This window comes from Leopardus geoffroyi, chromosome A2 (genome assembly GCF_018350155.1).
Source record: "Leopardus geoffroyi isolate Oge1 chromosome A2, O.geoffroyi_Oge1_pat1.0, whole genome shotgun sequence".
Taxonomy (NCBI): Eukaryota; Metazoa; Chordata; class Mammalia; order Carnivora; family Felidae; genus Leopardus; species Leopardus geoffroyi.
The window spans coordinates 23,004,043-23,025,762 of record NC_059331.1 but is presented as its reverse complement, the minus strand read 5'-3'; the positions used below and the strand labels follow the sequence as shown (position 1 = coordinate 23,025,762).

General features: G+C 45.5%; 1 protein-coding gene across 4 annotated transcripts in view; it reads right to left on the bottom strand.

The window, feature by feature from the left end:
* The window catches only part of CACNA2D3 (calcium voltage-gated channel auxiliary subunit alpha2delta 3), an 866,452-nt gene that overhangs the window by 379,562 nt on the left and 465,170 nt on the right, over positions 1-21,720 (bottom strand). For all 4 annotated transcript variants that reach the window (XM_045493219.1, XM_045493218.1, XM_045493220.1 and 1 more), the window contains one exon: positions 18,777-18,890. In XM_045493219.1, the coding sequence (XP_045349175.1) occupies positions 18,777-18,890 (114 nt within the window). The remainder of the gene's footprint in view (positions 1-18,776; positions 18,891-21,720) is intronic.

The following is a 21,720-nucleotide window of genomic DNA, read 5'->3' as shown; positions in this document are numbered from 1 at the left end:
GGTCCACCCCAGGGTCTCAGACCAGAAGGGGGTTGCTGGCAAGCAGGCTAAAGGTAGGGCTTTGGAGCAGAGTTGCTTAACCTGCTCTGAGTCAGTTTTGTCACCAATAAAAGGGACATACTATAAGCATCTACACCGTAAAGGTGCTGCCAGGATCAAAGGAGATGATACTTGCAAAGCACTCAGCCAAGTGCTGCTCCAGCACCGGCTCCCTCCTTCTGGGAAGGCTTCCTGAGCACACGTGTGTGCTGGGCACTGGTCTGGCCACTTGCGGCACACAGAGGGACAAAACAGACACAGCACCCTGTTCTCGTATAGTCATGTTTCTAATGGATGGGGCACCAGGCACAATTTGCCTTCTTGGGATATTTATATGGTATGCTACGGACCCAAAGTGCTGCCATTAAAAGGAAAGCAAAAACCAACCAAGATTACTGGTGGTCAGGGCTGGGGATAACATTAGATCAGAGAGTCAGGGTAGGTCTCATTGAAAAGGTGGTGTCTGGGCAAGGACATGAAGAAAGTGAGGAGGGAGCCAACTGGAAATCAAAGGGCAAAGTGTCCTGGGCAGAGAGGGCAGCAAGTGCTGATGTCCTAAAGTGACCGTGTGCCCAGAGCCACTGAGAGCAGTGGATTGTGCAGAGGGCATGAGGGGACAGCAGTCGAGAGGAGGCTGAGATGAATGGGCACCGGTCTGTCTCTTGGGACATCAGCTGAAACGCAGCACAGCCTGGGGAGCCAGTCAGGTTTGGGGGGTAAATTTTGCCCCGATTTTTGGCAAAATCAGCCTCCGTTTTTGAAGTTCTGGCTGCTGTGTAGAGAACAGGCGGTGGAGTGCCTTCTACGAAGCCAATCTATCTGAAGCTTGGGATGAAATGTGATTTGATCAAAATTTAAGTGTAGGTATCAGAGCAACAGGAGCTGCAAAAGCACAGTTGGCTTCTAGACCTGCAGGCTCCTGACCCCCAGCACACCGGGGCACCTTTCTAGATAGTGGGGGGAGGGCTGCTCTGCCCTCCTCTCAGTCCTGCAAAGCACCCCCACCCCAGCCCATCCTAGGAAGGAAACCCAGGAAAGTGGGCAACACTGGTGAGATGGCGAACATACAAGATGGGGTCGGTGTGAGCAAGGCTCTCCCAGACGGCCACCCGGCAGCTCCCGCTAGCAGAGGCACAGAGCCTCTGCCAGAGGACCCCTCTGTGGACTCAGACAGATCAGCTCGCAATCCAAGGACTCCCACAAGCAGGTTGTTGTGAGGCTTCCCGCCAAACAGTCCATGGGGGAGTGTTCTGGCCAATGAGGTCAGGAAGCTGATACAAGTCTGCTTAAGAGAACTAAGCACTTCCAAACCCACTCCACCAGCCACACGTATTCCGGAACCTGCCGTGCCAGGTTCGGATCCTCCTCCCTCACAGCAGGGCCGGCTGCCTGAGGACGTTTGTTCCGAGGACACACCTGCAGGGCCTGACCCAGACTCCTGCAGACCCCAGTCTCTTCTCCATCACTGGCATTAGCCAAGCACCTCCCGCCTGCTGGACAACCCTGCCCGGGCAGCGTGATTTCTGCACCACCCCCTCCCCTTTCCTAGATGAGGATGCTAAGCATGAGATTCAGTCACTTGCCCAAAGTCGCCCCACTCAGAAACAGTAAAGCCTTAACCACCACTCTAGAAAAGAGAGAACTAATACAAAAGCAACACTACTTTTCAAATCTCCTTTTTACGTTTTGCCAATACAGACAGGCTGCTCATCTGAATTGAGGAACATTAGCTATTAACATGGACTAGTTCATTAATGATTGTGAATGACCAAACAAATCTCAGTGCATTTTGCTGCGTGCCAGAAGTTTACTTCTGTGTATATGTTTATTCATGAAACAGGTAAAAGGAAAGGCTTAAAAACGTTTTTTTTAATGCATCTGAATACTTTAATCTTCTTATAAGTCAACCAAGACACTACATAAGATTAATCCATATTCAGGGACAAAAAAGTACTTTCTATTTTCCACATGTGAAAACCTATTGCTACACCGTCTTGAATTCACCCAGTACAACTACATTTTAACTACAGCAGAGGATTTTCACCGTACGAGTAGTTGTCAGTCATGGTAACAAGGATGAGGATATAGCATCGTGTCCCCCGCCTACTCTGTGCCCAGCCCTGATCTTGCTGGCACATCATCTCGTTTCGTTCTGAACAACACGGCAAGGTGTGCATAATTAACCCCGATATACAGATGAGAGGGACAGATCTGCCGGCACCCAGACGCCATTCTCTTTCCATCAGGTAGCATGGCTTCCCTACGCCTGCCCACTCGCCAAGAGCCCTACTCAATAGAGCAAGAGGAATAAAACCCAGGAAATAAGAATTTGATGTGTCATTAGGCTGCAAACAATACTGAACTCATTCAGCAAGTTTCCAGTTATTGCTGGGTGTGCCTCAGCACCAAATCCGCCGGGCTTAGTGAGGCTGGGGCTGGGGCTGGGGCTGGGGCTGGGGTTCCGCAAACCACGTTTCTGCTTTGCCAGCTGTTTCTGGCCAGGCTCTGCCAGAAGGGCCAGCAGGGGGAGGCTGTAAGGATGCAGGAAGGATGTGGGACTCGTTCCCTCCTGTTTGGTTCCTGTTGGCTTCTGGTTCCCAGCGCCATGGCTCCAGCAAGGCTCCTTGCCCCGGGCAGGGACAGCTCATTCCAGTAGCAGTGAACAAAGCTAGTTTACAGTTTTCCTCACACTCACTAAATCAGGTCCATTCACGTCAGATACCCCAGCACCCACTCCTCAAAACCCTTACCCCCCTCCAACCAGTGTGCCCTTCCCAGGGGTCTCTGTGCGAGCCCCCCAGGTCCTCTCCTCTCGACTTCTAAGTCTTACCTAAAAACCTTTCCTCTTCCCTTCCCCTCTCCTGCTTGCCACCACCAGCTGTGGGGTAGCATCTGTTGCCTGACATTGCTACTTCCATGACATCCTACACTTCTCTTTTTGCCCTTTGTGGTCAACAATTCTTAACATGAAGTTCTCTCTGTTAAAATGACTGGCAGGCTTCTGTCCCTGACTGGACCCTGCCTGGTCCACTGGGAACACAACCGTGTTGAGTGGCATTTCTCACTATGCTCCAGTCTGGACAGTCTTCACCCGTTGAGCCACAGAGGGGTTCAAAGACCCTCCTAACTCACCGACTGTGGTTTGTGAGCTGCCTATCAAAATGTCAATTCCAGGGCTGCCCCTACAGAGAGTGGGACCCAGGAAACTTTTTTTTTGCAAGTGCTTCCAACTGCCAACCCCTCCGTTTGGACACACAGGTGTGGAGATAGTCTGACATGAGTCAGGATCAGAGACCACGGGTTCATAGCTGTGCACTCTGAGCAAGTGACTTAATCTCTCTGAGCCTGAGCTCCCTCACACGTAAGATATGAGTGGCACTAGGAGTATCCACCCATAGGGCAGAGATAAGAATGAAATGAGCAGAAAAGTATTTGACTCTGGGCCTTGCGTGGGGATGGGTGGGGACGGGGGGGAGGGACAGGAAGGAATGCACACTGTCCCCTACCTGCCTCGTGAAGACAGCGGTGTCCGGGTGGAGGCCAAGACCCCAGTGCCAAGCCCAGGAAAAGGAACAGCACTCGTAGCTGCAGGGACGGTGCCCATGAGGCTGTCTGAGTCCCTGACATGAAGTGATTTTTCAATGGCTGGCACCAGCCATGCATCAGTGGGCCTCGTTCCCAACTTGTCTCGTCATGTTCTTCTTGCTGTAGTCACACGATGTCTAATACCAGCAGAAGTAATTAAAAATAAACCGGGAGACAGCGAACCATTTCAACCCTTCCTTCAGCGGCAAGGAGGGCCCGCGTGAGCTCTTCCCGCAGAGACTGAAAATGCCTTTTCCTGTCATACCGTTGACTGCCCACGAGAAATGAATGTTCCTGCTATTTTCCCAAGACAGCTTTAGGATTTATCACCCTTGAAAAAATACAGCAATGACACACACTGACCCAAAACTTTCAGACCAAAATGCGACTTCAGACAGGGAAGGAGCGAGAGATGGAGGGAGGAAGGGAGGAGTCAGAGAAATGTAACCCCCCCAACTGAGCCTTGAAATAGAACAGCTGAGGGACACAGGGGAATCTTGGAACATTCAAAAGAAGTTAAAAAAAAAAAGCCTACTACCTGCCTATTACCTACTGCCTCCCCCCCACAATGACATCAGTTATGATGAGCAGTCAATCCCAAAACTGTATACCTAGCCAGGTCCATACCTCGTGCACCGGTTCCCCATATGGTAGTCAGCACTTTGGAAAACAGCTCACGTCTGTCCCTGTTCAAGAGCCTTCCGTGGCTCCCCACTACCCTTGGATCACAATCAAAACTCTGTACTGTGCCCATCGAAGCCTGGAGGCACTAACACCTGCCTGTCCCGCCTGCCTCCCCCATGGCACTGCCCCCATGCCCACCAGGCTTCAGCCACCTGCTCTTTATCCAGTTCCTCATGCACGCCCAGCTTTTCCTTCGCAGGGCCGTTGGAAATACTGTTCCCTCCACCCTTCCCTGCCCAGCTCCTTTTACTCACAGGTGCTCTCTGTAGGGAGACCTCCCTTGGTCACCCCATTCTCTGTTGCAGGCTATTGTTTGTCTCCTTCAGAAAATGCATCATGGATTCTAACAACTGGTCTTTTTACTTGTTTGTTATCTGTGATCTGTTATCTGCTCTCTAGGATCTGCCTGGAGCTGTCACGTCAGCCCCTTGCTCCTGGGCTCTGGTACAATGGCCTGGGACATGGGGGGCTCTCAGGACACATCTGTTGAATGAATGAATCTCCACCCCACCCCCACCACATGGCTACTCCTTTCCCTTTACTGCCCTTGCCACCCTTAAGCCCCCACAGTAATCTGGTTCTGTGGTATGAGGGACAGAGCTGGAGTGCAGGTGGGGTGGGGACAGGAGGAGCACCTTGAGATCTCCTCTACAAGCAGTATGGCCCAAACTCCTTCTCCAGTTGCTATGTTTTGGGTAAACCCCTTCTCCTCCTGACCAGCTCAAAGGAAGACAAAGAAAGAGCTTTGTAAAATCACTGGAAAGTCAGAAACGGAAACAATGTAGTTTAGGGGAAAAAAAGAAAGAACAAAAAATTCCTTCCAAGTTGCTTGAGACTATTTAAGGGCTGGGTTCTTAAAAGGATAAGGCCTGACTCAGCTCAGAAACTCTGCTCCCCAGAGTGGCACATGTCCCGTGGAAAGATGAGGAGAGAGGGGTGCTGGAGCTTTCCAAAACCCCCTCAGAGCCACTAAGACAGAGCTAAGCCTTCCAGCATCTCCTCGAGGCCACTAGGATATGGCTGGGTTGAGGCTTCAGCTTCCAAATTATGCCAAGGGAGGGAGGCCTGGGGCAAAACCCCCAAAAGATCTCCTTCTTGGGGATCTTTGTGACCCCAAATCAAAGGGCAGTGACTTCTAACAGTGTTTCCAAAAGAGTTCCAAAGCCAGACCCCCAAACTGTTCTGTGATCAAGAGCTTCCCTTGGACCCCAAACCAGGAGCCATGTTTGCCCCACCCCTCCATGCCATCCCCACCAGGCCACCAAGGATCCTCCACAGACCCTGAGCCCTGGTCGTCTCTCTAAGGGCCTCAGTGCCACTGTCCTCGCTTTTGTTCTGGATGTAACCGATAATAGAACACATAGCACACATAACTGAAATAGCGTTCACCTTTGAAATTCTTTATAAAGAGGAAAATCATTTAGTTTCACCCAGACAGCTTCGTCCTGAGGCCACACATTTCCAATCCGCTTCTCCTCTGCCTGTAACCTCAATGGGTGGTTCTGTGATCCCTAAATCTCTAACATTCTGCAGACCACGCCCCCTATACTTGGGGGTGGGAAGGCCAAGGAAATGAACTTATTTTCTGGGTGACAATGTCTGTGGTATGGACAGCTACTCCTGGGACCTATGGTTACTTTGTTTTGCTTTCCCCCTCAAAATGTCTGCATCCTGGTTCAGGGTACAGCCTCAGCGCTCGATGCTGGGTTGACATTCCACCAAATGCTAGTCCTGGAACCCTGAATCATTGGGTAGCCTCAGTTTCCTCCTTTGTATAAAGGGGATACAACAGTACTCGCCTCTTGGGTTTCTGTGTGAATTAAATACATGTACAGCATTTAGAATGGTGTCTGATGCTTCGCATTCGGTGAGAATTCGCTCTCATTAGCTTTGTTTACACATTTCGGCACAGGAAACCAGCTGAGGGCACGCTCTTATTGAGGGTGATTCAGGCCCAGAGAAGCAGATGGAGCATCCTAATGCTTCCTGCACTTCTCATCACAGACCCAAGTGAAGGACAGGTCGTGCAGGGATGTCTAACAGGCACAGAAGGGTCACTGGCCCTCCGTGCACCCCCAGGAGTTCCGTGCATGACCACTTCACCTACAGAAGAAGCAAGTTGAAACGTGGTCTGTTATGTGGCAGCTGCAGCCAAACATCCCTCCGGGGGTATAACACCAAGCAAATAGAGCGATTAGCCTCTAAGCGGGTTGATTTTGACAGGGATTCCAAGGATCCCATTTTATTTGGATTCGGGGAGTCTCTGGCTTGCTGGGTCTCAGCAAAGAGGGAACGTGATTCTCTCCAGGGTGTTGCCATTGTTACTCGAGTGACATGAAAGCTGTGACACTGCCATGTGCCCCTGTCACCAGCAAAACAGGGTTCAAAGGGAGGTTAAGTCTGACATGTATGGAGATCCCACATGCTGGGCACTGGGTCCGGCCCCAGGCTGCATGCCTGCAGCTCAGCCCCCTTCTGAATGGGCCCATCATTGCGTCCTATACTCCAGCCCTGGTGCAGCACTGACATAAAAGGGGAAAACCAGAAATTGTTCAGGACAGAAAAGTAGAAAGCATGGCTCCGAGCAGAGGAGACACCCCCCAGCACAGAGAGAGGTATTTGCAATCAAGGTTTCCACCCCTCTGCCATTGATTAGTGCAGTTATTCAAGTGGAAAAAAGCAGTGGAAAGGAAGGGGAAAGCCACCACGACCATCTTCTGTTGGTTAGCCAATGCACGGATTTCCAGAGGCATCTCAATGACTGAACAACACACTTAATAATTTCCTTAGATCAGGGGTTGGCAAACATACTATACTCTTAAAGGGCTCGACAGGTCTTCTGATAAGATTAGATTCTTTAAATCACTTACCTGCCATTTTCTTACCCATTCACTCTGTCTTATGCATCAGGGAAGGTAATGATAAATCATTCAATGACCTTTTTTTTTTTGGTTCACTTGGAACTATATAGGTGGCAAGTATGACCATTTTTCTAATTTAAATGCAGGCAGCTTTATTTCTTGAGCAGGTCCTGCAATGAGTCCCTTCCACATTGAAGAGTTCATATTTTATTCCAAGTATGTAAGAGCTGCTGTTAAGCTGCTAACCAATGGATATTAGGCAAAAGTAAATGGCACTCAATAAATGAATAAATAGCTCCTCATTTCCGCTCTCAGAAATAAAATGCTGGCAAGGGACACATTGCATGGACAATCATGATGCTGTCTTCAGACTCATAGTTAAATCATCAATAACACATTCCTTCTTCCAACTCATTCTAAAATGTTTTATTAAGCAGTTGCCTTGAGCAAGGCCCTGGTTAGGCAGTAGTTTTAAAAAATGACACCCATTGCGGTGCCTGGGTGGCTCAGTTGGTTAAGCGACCGGCTTTGGCTCAGGTCACGATCTCGCAGTTTGTGAGTTCAAGCCCCACGTCGGACTCTGTGCTGATAGAGCCTGGAACCTACTTCAGATTCTGTGTCTCCCCCTCTCTCTACCCCTCCCCTGCTCACACTCTGTGTCTCTCTGTCTCTCAATAATAAATAAACGTTTAAATTTTTTTAAAAAAAATGACACCCACAAGTGCCCTCCTAGACTGTTCCCCACTTCCTTCTGCTTTCCCCTTCTGGGAACCCAACTGCCATATTGTAGTCAAGTCCAGGCTACTGCACTGAGGGGAGTGGCCTCACAGTGTGGCCCTGGAGGACTAGCCCCACATGGAGAGAGAAGCCTTCTGGAGAAGAACCGAGACAGCCCCGCCAAGCTCCCAGCTTCATGCAGCTTCAGCAGTGACTTCTACCTGACACCATGGAGAGCAGAATCACCATCCGGTTAACCCACAGAATTGCAAGAAATAATAAATTGTTATTTTAAGCCATTAGGTTTGGGGATATTTTACAGTATTGCTATGATAAATTATTTCCTTTCCTTTTCCCCTTCTCCTCACCTCTTCTGTTAATTCTTTATTGCTACATAACATATTACCGCAAACTTAGTTGCTTAACTCCACATTTGCAACCCCACAGTTTCTTTGGGTCAGCTAAGCACAGCTTATCTGGGTCTTCCGTTCATGGTTTCACAAGCCTGCAACTAAGGTACTGATTGGGCAGTGTTTTCATCTGGAGGCTCACCTGGGGAAGAATCTGGCTCTAAGCTCATTCAAACTGTTAGCAGGAATTATTTCCTTGTGGCCATAAGACTGAGGGCACGGTTTTTTGCCGGCTGTTGGTTGGAAGATGTTCTCAGGTCCTAGAGGGTGTCCTCAGCTCCTTGCCAATGGGCTTCTCCAAAAGCTGCTTACTTTATCAAACTGCCATGAAGAGTCTCTGCCTTCAGGAAGTATCCAGTCACTCTTTAAAGATTTTCTGTTAAGTAAGGCTTACCCAGGATATCCTTTTTGATTAACTCAAATCAACTGACTTGAGACCTTGATTACATCTACAAAATTCCCTCACCTTCTTATATTCTATTGGTTCGAATGCAGTCACAAGGCTCACTCATATTCAAGGTGAGGAGATAAACACCTGGAGGCAGGAATCATGAGACCACCCTAGGGTCTCTATGTCACACTTCTCATCAGGGCTGGGACATGGCGCATGGTGGTGGCACTGTTAGGAGATACAGAATCTGTCCCCAAGGACTCACCAAACCAATGAAGATGAAAGATAGGCCTAGAGGTAATTATCATGCTGGACATGAATCTACACTTCCCTAACAACAATCCTGAGGGAGTCTGAAGTTTAGGACTCAAGCAAAGACAAGATGACCTCTGAGGAGAAGAGAAGAGGGAAAGCTCAGGGCAAACCCAAGACAAAAGAACAAAGCCCAAGAAGCTGGGGAATACAAGCCATGGCTGGGAAACAGCAACTACCTGTTAATCCAGAACTCCACACCTGTGGGCATGTAACACACAGGAGTGAAGTGGGCTGGGTGGAGATGACAGAATGGAGAGGTCATAGTCAAAAGCAGCACGCATCTGAGGGGGCCATCTGAGGGGGCAGCCATTTCTCAGCTCCAGCCATTTTTTTTTTTTTTTTTTTTTTTTTTTTTTGCTATATGAGAATGTTGGATCCAAAGTGCCAAGTATACCCCTTTATTTTTTTTTTTTTAAATTTTTTTTTTTTTTTTTTTTCAACGTTTTTATTTATTTTTGGGACAGAGAGAGACAGAGCATGAACGGGGGAGGGGCAGAGAGAGAGGGAGACACAGAATCGGAAACAGGCTCCAGGCTCTGAGCCATCAGCCCAGAGCCCGACGCGGGGCTCGAACTCACGGACCGCGAGATCGTGACCTGACTGAAGTCGGATGCTTAACCGACTGCGCCACCCAGGCGCCCCCCAAGTATACCCCTTTATGAGAGAAACTAAAACTTTAAAATTTTACATACTCTCTAAAGGAGTAAACATTTTAAAGTTTGTTTGTTTATTTATTTATTTATTTATTGAGAGAGAGAGAGAGAGAGACAGAGAGACAGAGACAGAGAGAATGAGTAGAGGAGGGGCAGAGAGAGACAGGAAGAGAAAACCCCAAGCAGGCTCCACACTATCGACATGGGGCTCAAACTCACAAACTGCGAGATCATGACCTGAGCCGAAATCAAGAGTCTGGTGCTTAAATGAGCCAACCAGCCACCCCAACTCTCTCCAGGTTGATTGATTGATTAATTGATTTTTATTTTTATTTATTTGTTTTTGAGAGAGAGAGAGAGAGAGAGAGAGAGAGAGAGCATGAGCAGAGGAGGGACAGAGAGAGAGGGAGACACAGAATCCCAAAGACTCCAGGCTCTGAGCTGTTCAGCACAGAGCCCAAAGCAGGGCTTGAACTCATAAACTGTGAGATCATGACCTGAGCTGAAGTTGGATGCTTAGCCAACTGAGCCACCCAGCGCCCCCTCCAGATTTTTAAATGATGATCAGGAGTTGGCAATTTTTTAAACAAAGTATGAGTCAAGAAACACATACCTGTGCACTGGATTTGCCCAAAGGAGCAGGTGCTCATAAAATAAGCAGAGGGAACAAAAGTATCCCAGCCTACAGCAGAAGCAAACACTGTTCCTCAGGCTGTTTCCTATGGTAGCTGCTCCCCAAGTGTGCAGCATCCACGCCACCTGGCAATGTATGAGGAATGCTCATTCCCAGGCCCCAGCCAGCCCTACTGGATCAGAAACTCCTGGCAGGAGGTAAGCAATGCATGTTGGAATAAGTCCTTCAGATGATTCTGATGTTTGCTCAAGTTTGAGAACCACTGTCTTATGGGAAACACCTTCCAGCCTTAAGATCATTTTCCTCTAGACTGGGTCGGAAGATGGCAGCGTACGAGGATGCTGGGCTCACCGCGTCTAGCTGGTCACTTAGACTCCACCTACACCTGCCTAAATAACCCAGAAAACCACCAGAAGACTAGCAGAATGGATTCTCCGGAGCCAAGTGCAGACGAGAGGCCCACGGAAGAGGGGCCCCTCCCGAAGCAGATCACCTAAGGATAAGCGAGCTGAGCCTGCCCCTCCCACCCCTGTGCACCTTGCCTACCCACCCCAGCTAATATGCCAGATCCCCAGCACCACAAGCCTGGCAGTGTGCAAGTAGCCCAGATGGGCCACGCCACCCCACAGTGAATCCCGCCCCTAGGAGAGGGGAAGAGAAGGCACACACCAGTCTGACTGTGGCCCCAGCGGTGGGCTGGGGGCAGACATCAGGTCTCACTGCGGCCCTGCCCACCAACGCAAGTTATTCAAGACAGCACAGGGGAAGTGCCCTGCAGTTCCGCACCACTCCAGGGACTATCCAAAATGATGAAACGGAAGAATTCCCCTCAAAAAAACCTCCAGGAAATAACGACAGCTAACGAACTGATCAAAAACGATTTAAACAATATAACAGAAAGTGAATTTAGAATAATAGTCATAAAATTAATCGCTGGGCTTGAAAACAGTATAAAGGATAGCAGAGAATCTATTGCTATAGAGATCAAGGGACTAAGGAACAGCCAGGAGGAGCTATTAATGAGCTGCAAAATAAAATGGAGATGACCACAGCTCGGATTGGAGAGGCAGAGGAGAGAATAGGTGAACTAGAAGATAAAATTATGGAAAAAGAGGAAGCTGAGAAAAAGAGAGATTAAAAAATCCAGGAGTATGAGGGGAAAATTAGAGAACTAAGTGATGCACTAAAGAGAAATAATCTACGCATAATTGGTATTCCAGAGGAGGAAGAGAGAGGGAAAGGTGCTGAAGGTGTACTTGAAGAAATAATAGCTGAGAACTGCCCTGATCTGGGGAAGGAAAAAGGCATTGAAATCCAACAGGCACAGAGAACTCCCTTCAGACGTATGTAACTTGAATCGATCTTCTGCACGACATATCATAGTGAAACTAGCAAAATACAAGGATAAAGAGAAAATTCTGAAAGCAGCTAGGGATAAACGTGCTCTAACATATAAAGGGAGACGGATAAGACTCGTGACGGATCTCTCTACTGAAACTTGGCAGACCAGAAAGGAATGGCAGGAAATCTTCAATGTGATGAAGAGAAAAAATATGCAGCCGAGAATCCTTTATCCAGCAAGTCTGTCATTTAGAATAGAAGGAGAGATAAAAATCTTCCCAAACAAAAACTGAAGGAATTCGTCACCACTAAACCAGCCCTACAAGAGATCCTACAAGGGGGATCCTGTGAGACAAAGTACCAGAGACATCGCTACAAGCATGAAACCTACAGACATCACAATGACTCTAAACCTGTATCTTTCTATAATAACACTGAATGTAAATGGACTAAATGTGCCAAGCAAAAGACATTGGGTATCAGAATGGATAAAAAAACAAGACCCATCTGTTTGCTGTCTACAAGAGACTCATTTTAGACCTGAGGACACCTTCAGGTTGAAAGTGAGGGTATGGAGAACTATTTATCATGCTACTGGAAGTCAAAAGAAAGCTCGAGTAGCCATACTTATATCAGACAAACTAGACTTTAAATTAAAGGCTGTAACAAGAGATGAAGAAGGGCATTATATAATAGTTACAGGGTCTATTCATCAGGAAGAGCTAACAATTATAAATGTCTATGCGCCAAATAGGGGAGCCCCCCAAATATATAAAACAATTACTCACAAACATAAGTAACCTTAATTGATAACAATGTGGTAATTGCAGGGGACTTTAACACTCCACTTACAGAAATGGATAGATCATCTAGACACACGGTCAGTAAAGAAACAAGGACCCTGAATGATACATTGGATCAGATGGACTTGACAGATATATTTAGAACTCTGCATCCCAAAGCAACAGAATATACTTTCTTCTCAAGTGCACATGGAACATTCTCCAAGATAGATCACATACTGGGTCACAAAACAGCCCTTCATAAGTATACAAGAATTGAGATCATACCATGCATACTTTCAGACCACAATGCTATGAAGCTTGAAATCAACCACAGGAAAAAGTCTGGAAAACCTCCAAAAGCATGGAGGTTAAAGAACACCCTACTAACGAATGAGTGGGTCAACCAGGCAATTAGAGAAGAAATTAAAAAATATATGGAAACAAACGAAAATGAAAATACAACAATCCAAACGCTTTGGGACGCAGCGAAGGCAGTCCTGAGAGGAAAATACATTGCAATCCAGGCCTATCTCAAGAAACAAGAAAAATCCCAAATACAAAATCTAACAGCACACCTAAAGGAAACAGAAGCAGAACAGCAAAGACAGCCTAAACCCAGCAGAAGAAGAGAAATAATAAAGATCAGAGCAGAAATAAACAATATAGAATCTAAAAAAACTGTAGAGCAGATCAACAAAATCAAGAGTTGGTTTTTTGAAAACATAAACAAAATTGATAAACCTCTAGCCAGGTTTCTCAAAAAGAAAAGGGAGATGACCCAAATAGATAAAATCATGAATGAAAATGGAATTATTACAACCAATCCCTCAGAGATACAAGCAATTATCAGGGAAAACTATGAAAAATTATATGCCAACAAACTGGACAACCTGGAAGAAATGGACAAATTCCTAAACACCCACGCTCTTCCAAAACTCAATCAGGAGGAAATAGAAAGCTTGAACAGACCCATAACCAGTGAAGAAATTGAATCAGTTATCAAAATCTCCCAACAAATAAGAGTCCAGGACTAGATGGCTTCCCAGGGGAGTTCTACCAGATATTTAAAGCAGGGATAATACCTATCCTTCTCAAGCTATTCCAAAAAACAGAAAGGGAAGGAAAACTTCCAGACTCATTCTATGAAGACAGTATTACTTTGATTCCTAAACCAGACAGAGACCCAGTAAAAAAAAAGAGAACTACAGGCCAATATCCCTGATGAATATGGATGCAAAAATTCTCAATAAGATACTAGCAAGTCAAATTCAACAGCATATAAAAAGAATTATTCACCATCATCAAGTGGGATTCATTCCTGGGATGCAGGGCTGGTTCAACATTCGCAAATCAATCAACGTGATACATCACATTAATAAAAGGAAAGAACCATATGATCCTGTCAATCGATGCAGAAAAGGCATTTGACAAAATTCAGCAACGCTTCTTAATAGAAACCCTCAAGAAAGTTGGGATAGAAGGAACATACTTAAACATCATAAAAGCCATTTATGAAAAGCCCACAGCTAACATCATCCTCAATGGGGAAAAACCGAGAGCTTTTTCCCTGAGATCAGGAACACGACAGGGATGTCCACTCTCACCGCTGTTGTTTAACATAGTGTTGGAAGTTCTAGCATCAGCAATCAGACAACAAAAGGAAATCAAAGGCATCAAAATTGGCAAAAATGAAGTTAAGCTTTCACTTTTTGCAGATGACATGATATTATACATGGAAAATCTGACAGACTCCACCAAAAGTCTGCTAGAACTGATACATGAATTTAGCAAAGTTGCAGGATACAAAATCAATGTACAGAAATCAGTTGCATTCTTATACACTAATAATGAAGCAACAGAAAGACAAAGAAACTGATCCCATTCACAAATGCACCAAGAAGCATAAAATACCTAGGGATAAATCTAACTAAAGATGTAAAAGATTTGTATGCTGAAAACTATAGAAAGCTTATGAAGGAAATTGAAGAAGATATAAAGAAATGGAAAAACATTCCGTGCTCATGTATTGGAAGAATAAATATTGTCAAAATGTCAATACTACCCAAAGCTATCTACACATTCAATTCAATCCCAATCAAAATTGCACCAGCATTCTTCTCGAAGCTAGAACAAGCAATCCTAAAATTCATATGGAACCACAAAAGGCCCTGAATAGCCAAAGTAATTTTGAAGAAGACCAAAGCAGGAGGCATCACAATCCCAGACTTTAGCCTCTACTACAAAGCTGTAATCATCAAGACAGCATGGTATTGGCACAAAAACAGACACATAGACCAATGGAACAGAATAGAAACCCTACAACTAGACCCACAAACGTATGGCAAACTCATCTTTGACAAAGCAGGAAAGAATACCCAATGGAAAAAAGACAGTCTCTTTAACAAATGGTGCTGGGAGAACTGGACAGCAACATGCAGAAGGTTGAAACTAGACCACTTTCTTACACCACTCACAAAAATAAACTCAAAATGGATTAAGGACCTGAATGTGAGACAGGAAACCATCAAAACCTTAGAGGAGAAAGCAGGAAAAAACCTCTCTGACCTCAGTTGTAGCAATTTCTTACTTGACACATCCCCAAAGGCAAGGGAATTAAAAGCAAAAATGAACTATTGGGACCTCATGAAGATAAAAAGCTTCTGCACAGCAAAGGAAACAACCAACAAAACTAAAAGGCAACCAACGGAATGGGAAAAGATATTTGCAAATGACATATCAGACAAAGGGCTAGTATCCAAAATCTATAAAGAACTCACCAAACTCCACACCCGAAAAACAAATATCCAGTGAAGAAACAGGCAGAAGACACGAATAGACACTTTTCTAAAGAAGACATCCAGATGGCCAACAGGCACATGAAAAGATGCTCAACGTCTCTCCTCATCAGGGAAATACAAACCAAAACCACACTCAGATATCACCTCATGCCAGTCAGAGTGGCCAAAATGAACAAATCAGGAGACTATAGATGCTGGAGAGGATGTGGAGAAACGGGAACCCTCTTGCACTGTTGGTGGGAATCCAAACTGGTGCAGCCACTCTGGAAAACAATGTGGAGGTTCCTCAAAAAATTAAAAATAGACCTACCCTATGACCCAGCAGTAGCACTGCTAGGAATTTACCCAGGGGATACAGGAGTGCTGATGCATAGGGGCACTTGTACCCCAATGTTTATAGCAGCACTCTCAACAATAGCCAAATTATGAAAAGAGCCTAAATGTCCATCAACTGATGAATGGATAAAGAAATTGTGGTTTATATACACAATGGAGTACTATGTGGCAATGAGAAAGAATGAAATATGGCCCTTTGTAGCAACGTGGATGGAACTAGAGAGTGTTATGCTAAATGAAATAAGCCATACAGAGAAAGACAGATACCATATGTTTTCACTTTTATGTGGATCCTGAGAAACTTAACAGAAGACCATGGGGGAGGGGAAGAAAAAAAAAAGAGGTTAGAGTGGGAGAGAGCCGAAGCATAAGAGACTCTTAAAAACTGAGAACAAACTGAGGGTTGATGGGGGGTGAGAGGGAGGGGAGGGTGGGTGATGGGTATTGAGGAAGGCACCTTTTGGGATGAGCACTGGGTATTGTATGGAAACCAATTTGACAATAAATTTCATATATTGAAAAAAAAAAGATCATTTTCCTCTCTCCTGAACCCATTTCCTGTATCTACGATCTTGAAGATTGCCCACTATGGCATGACAGAGTCCTCTGCTAAATATCTAATGTTCAGAATAACAGAGAAAGAGGACTGCTTAGACACTGCACATCTCCTCACTTCAACACAATGCTAAATCACACTGGGATCCATGCAAACTTACTGCGCTCAACTTCGTAGACAAATCATCAAGAAGAGAATGTGTACGTGTATATATGTGAACACCATAAAACTCTCCAGAATGCAGCAGGAGGGATGGAACCCTGCTATGAACTTCTAATCACAGAAAAAGACTGTTTGAGGGTACCTGAGTGGGTCAGTTGGTTAAGCATCTAACTCTCGATTTGGGCTCAGGTCATGATCTCGTGGTTTGTGAGACTGAGCCCCGAGTCAGGCTCTGCGCTAACAGTGCTGAGCCTGCCTGGGATTCTCTCTCTCCCTCTCTCTCTCTCTCTCTCTCTCTGCCTCTCCTCCACTCGCATGTGCTCATATGTCCACTCTAATAAATAAATAAAATATTTTTTTTTAAAAAGAAGACTCTCTTGTTACAAAAGTCAAATCTGCTTCTGCTTGATAATACTTTATAAGTCAATGAAGCTCCTTTATGTAATGTTGAAACTTCCAGAATCCTGGTTCCAATTAATCCAAAAAAGCACCTGGTTGAAAGTCAGTATTGTATCTTTGGCAAGATATGTTGACATTTGTGTTTTGTCTGAAGAACTGTGACTTTGAAGCCCTCATTCTATGCCTCTCCTTACAAGTAAGGTTATTCAAATACCAATATTATTGAGCAACTGCTATCCATCAAGTATCACCAAATGGGACAGATTCAGAGAATTCAGTATGTGAGACTTGTCTGATAACACATTTGGTCTTAATGAAGCTGCTTATGAAAAGACCCTCTCACTTTCTTATGTACGATGGTCCCAAGTAAGTCAAAATACCCTTCAATATGTTATGAAACGTCATGGCACCTGCAAAGATTCCACATGACTGCAAAATGTCTGTGGCCCTACCCATGTTTACTAGCACTGTGGCCTCCCATCCCGCCGGGCCCCTCGGTCACTCAGCCACACAGTAGGACTGTGCATTAGGTACCGGCCACATGCTCAGCATCGTGCTGTATGCTCCAGGGGTGCACATGTATCCTGCAGGTTCTTCCCTTCACATGACTACATCTATCAAGGAATTACCTGTGGCCTCCACCTGTCCCTGAAAACCCTCACCTGAAATCCTACATCTAAAATCTCCTTGTCCAACAGTGAACTGCCATCTTATCCGAGGGCTAGGTTCTAAGGTAGTGCTTATTGCGGGAGCTGCAATCAGCCACATTTATCCCTGGGCATCCCTTAAGCCATCTCACAGTCCCACATCCCCTGAGAAAGCCCAGCACAGCAAACGCTTCCTCCAGCTTCAGAAGTGATGGCTCTTTCTAAGGTTGAGCACCAGGAGAAGCAGGTGGCATCCATTTAGGGACCATGTTGCTCAAAAACGTATGTATCTCTAAAATGCAGACGCACACTCAGTGAGGTGAGATGTCAGTGTTATCAGAGCAATGTGGGTACCAAGAATGACTAAGGGAACATGGGATGACCCCTTGACATGTCACGCTCCCTCAATAGCACACACTCTCTGGATACAGCTGAAGACACAGCGGTCATTTGTCTTCTCTTTCTTTTTGCCAAGTGTGTGTGGTTAGTTCGGTTCCAGGAAATTAAATACACAAAATAGGTAAAGTAGGACAGACTTGGTCTGAATGGTCTTACGCACTTATAGAGACAGTCAGAATAATGCCACTGGCTCATGGGACAGGACAGCGCCTCTGTGATACCCCTGGGATAGTACCTTCTCTGACTGGCCTTTTTCCTGTGAAAATCCCACCATTCAGGTGAGATAGAGATCACCAACTGCTAATCTGCTGATTGGTGCCCACTAGAGGAACTTATTAAAAACATAGATTACCACACCACATCCTTAGAAATTCTGATTCTGTAGGCATGGGATAGAGTACAAGTATCCAGAATTTAAAAGATCTGTCCAGGGAATTCAAACTGGCTAACAGCTTGAGGAATCTCTGGGTTTTGGCACTCAGACACACCAAAAACATTAACATCCATCATGGACACCCTAACATATGGGTTCAGCAGATAAATAAACGTCAACTTGGAAAGCAAAGAAGGAATGAGAACAGTGTACAAGCTTTGACAAGGATGGGGAACAGCCCTGGGAGATGGAGAGAAGCTTCTGGGTGGTAATGAGGGTAATGAGGGTGGTGAACGAGGAGCTAGAGAAATACAGAAACACACAAGAGAGGACTGGGTGGCCGCCATGGCCAACTTCACCATCTATGGATGCAGGACTCACCAAGCAGCTCTGGGTCCACGGAAAACAAAGGTGCTGCCCACTATGGACAAAGCACGCTTCACAGTGAGTCTTTTCACTGAACACGCTGAATGTGTCTTTACAGGTTTCTTCTCTCCTCCAAAAAAGTGTCATTTTGAAAACAAGGAAAACTATAGTATTTGGCTTGGTCAACCAAAAACTACAAGCCTGAGAAACAGTAGTCTTTATGAGATTCAGTCCAGATGGGGCACCTACCCCTGGACAACCTGGGGGTTACATCACAACACAGATTCTCCATGGACCATGCTGCATGGCATCAGCACAAACTCACCTTCCGATCTGGCCAGTTGTACTTCGCAAAGATAGTGTCATAGGTGTCCACTGCCCCGTCGGTGATGAGCATGATGGCCTGGCTGCAGACGCTGCCTTGCCCAGTATGGTTGAACTGCGGAAGAAAGAAGTTCAGACTAAAAAACACACCAGAGTTCTGTACATCCGTGAGACTTCAGAGGCATGAGGGCTTGGGCTTGGGAAGCCTCTCAAAACAAGAGCTCGTTCTACTTCACCAAAACACAACATACACCATAAGCTTCTCCCCACGCATTCACCGTATTTGCTTTGACAAACTGGAACTAAATCCAGACGGCAGAGAGGATTTCTGAAAAACACACGCAGGGTGGGAAGTGAGGTTCGAGGACACATAACCTCTCTTACCTTCAAGCACAGATACTGCCTCACGATACAAGCCCCAAAGGCACTGGCACAGTCACTCTTTAGGAACACTTGACATGGGCAGAGCATACGTGGCCGGCAACATCTCTTTTAAAACCTGAATAAATCTGGCTTGATGGGTACGGACTGCACTATATAGTAAAATCAAGGAGGTTTTGGACACATAAAGTCAGAAACAGGCCAATTCAAACTAGAAGCCTAGGCATCCTTTTGTTAGGGTTCGTTTTAAATACATATTTGTTAGGGGTGCCTGGGTGGCTCAGTCGGTTGAGCATCCGACTTCAGCTCAGGTCATGATCTCACGGTTTATGGGTTCAAGCCCCACGTCAGGCTGTGTGCTTACAGCTCGGAGCCTGGAGCCTGCTTCAGATTCTGTATCTCCCTCTCTCTCTGCCCCTTCCCCGCTCACACTCTTTCTCTCTCACTTTCTCAAAAATAAATAAATAAACTTAAAAAAACTTTAAATATGTATTTGTTAGCAGGTAACATTACATATTTATTTTGTCACATATTAGTTTATTAACATATTATGTATAGCAGGCTGAAATTCCAAGATTATGCCCACTGGTGTGTAAGACCCTAAATTTCTTCAACTTTCAGTTTTACATGGCATTATAAAAGCTCCCAGTCTTTGTGAGTGGTAGACAGGGTGACCAGACTGGTTACCAGAGCTTAGTGTCCTTTCCTTGAATCAGGGTTGAAGAACTCCCTTAATGATTGCTGTCAATGCTACAATTCAAAGCAACACCATGTCCGTTAAATACCCTATAATTCCATGACAATGCCGAGGCATGAAAATATACAAAAAATCTTTAATTTTCAGTAGTGAAAACTCCCACCATTATAGTTGGTGAAATGTATTCATTAATTCTAAATTATTTACTAGTGCCCACACAGAGCTGGGGCTGAAACATATAAAAATCCCCTCCCTTGTGTAGTTTGTATTCTATGTGGGGAGACATATAAAAACAAAGTAAAAAGTAAATTTTGTTGTATGTTGTGTGATAACAGCAATGCTAAGAAACAAAAAAAGAGAAAAGAAAGCAAAGTGGGGGACAGGAAATGGGGAGGGGGCAGCTTTAGAAAAAATAGGGAAGACCTCACCAAGAAGGTGATGTATGAGTAGCACCTGGAGGGGGGAGTACCTGTGGGGGGGGGGCATCTCAAAGAGGGCAAAGAGCATGTGCAAAGGCACTGAGTGGGCATGTTTGATCTGTTGACCATGGCACTGGGGAAGGATGGAGACTGGTCTTAGATTTGCTGCTGGTTCCTGGTGAGCCAGAGAGCTAATAAAACACTCAAGTTGAATGTTTAATGTCTAGTCTCTGTGCACTTAGAATTCTCATGTGGAGACTGAAGTTGTGACTAGAGAAAACTATAACTAGCTGGATGAATAAATGGATAGAAGGATGAATGAAAGGAGGGATGGATAGAAGGATGATGGATGGATAGAAGAATGGATGTAGGGAGGGATGAATGAATGGATAGATGGATAGATGGATGGATGGAGGGAGGAAGGGATGGATGGATGGATGGATGGATGGAGAGATGGAGGGAGGGTTGGAGATGGATAGATGGATGGATAGAAGGATGGAGAGGGATGGAAGGAAGGATCAAAGGAAGGAAAGGAGCGAGGGAAATGGGAGGGGAGGAAGGAGGGAAGAGAAGGAAGGAAGGAAGAAAGGAAGGAAGGAAGGAAAGATGGACAGAAAGAATTTCTTGGGGCCATATTGGGATAGAGCAAAGCCACCTAAAACATACATGGACTGCCATAGTATAGTGAAAAGCACTTAATTCCATCCCAGCACCACAAGCCATGTGCCTGCAGTAAGTTCTCATGTCAGAGTATCCTTTTCTTCATTTATAAAATGAGACTACCATGCGTTGTTACAACGCAGGTTAAATGTTCATTATATGGCAGGCAACAAGTATTAACTTACTTAATCTTGACTAGCCTCTGAGGTAGGTACTGTCATTATCACCACTTTACATGTAGGGAAATTGAGGCACAGAGAGATGAGTTAACTTGCCCAAGGTCACACAGCTACCCTCTATAGTGGCCAGGATATAAATCCAGGCACTCCAGCTCCAGAACCTACTTCCAGATTCAGCGTACTCTATGGCCTCCCAGTAAAGAGATGAAGGTCCTTGAGGAGATGGAGATACATGGCAAGGCTCCATAAGCACTCATCTCCTTCACCTGCTTCTTCCTCCCTCCATTCTTTCCAGAATTCTAGGGCCACATGACAATCATCAGGTCCTCCACTCTGAGAGTGAATGAGTGCTCCTCAAATTTTGTGCCTTAGGTTCACTTTAGTCCTGGCCCTGGCAGCCACTCCTGCAACTCAGACCAGACCAATGCCCTTGAATTAATGAGCATACATGGCCCATGATAGAATATCATAGAAATTCTCAGGTAGGTACTAATACTTGGGAACTAAAGCCATCACACATAGCTATGGTTCTACTGTCTTTATCAATATAACTAACTATTCCAGAGCTCTCTTGCTCAGGAAGATAAAAATTGCAAATAACTTTTTTGC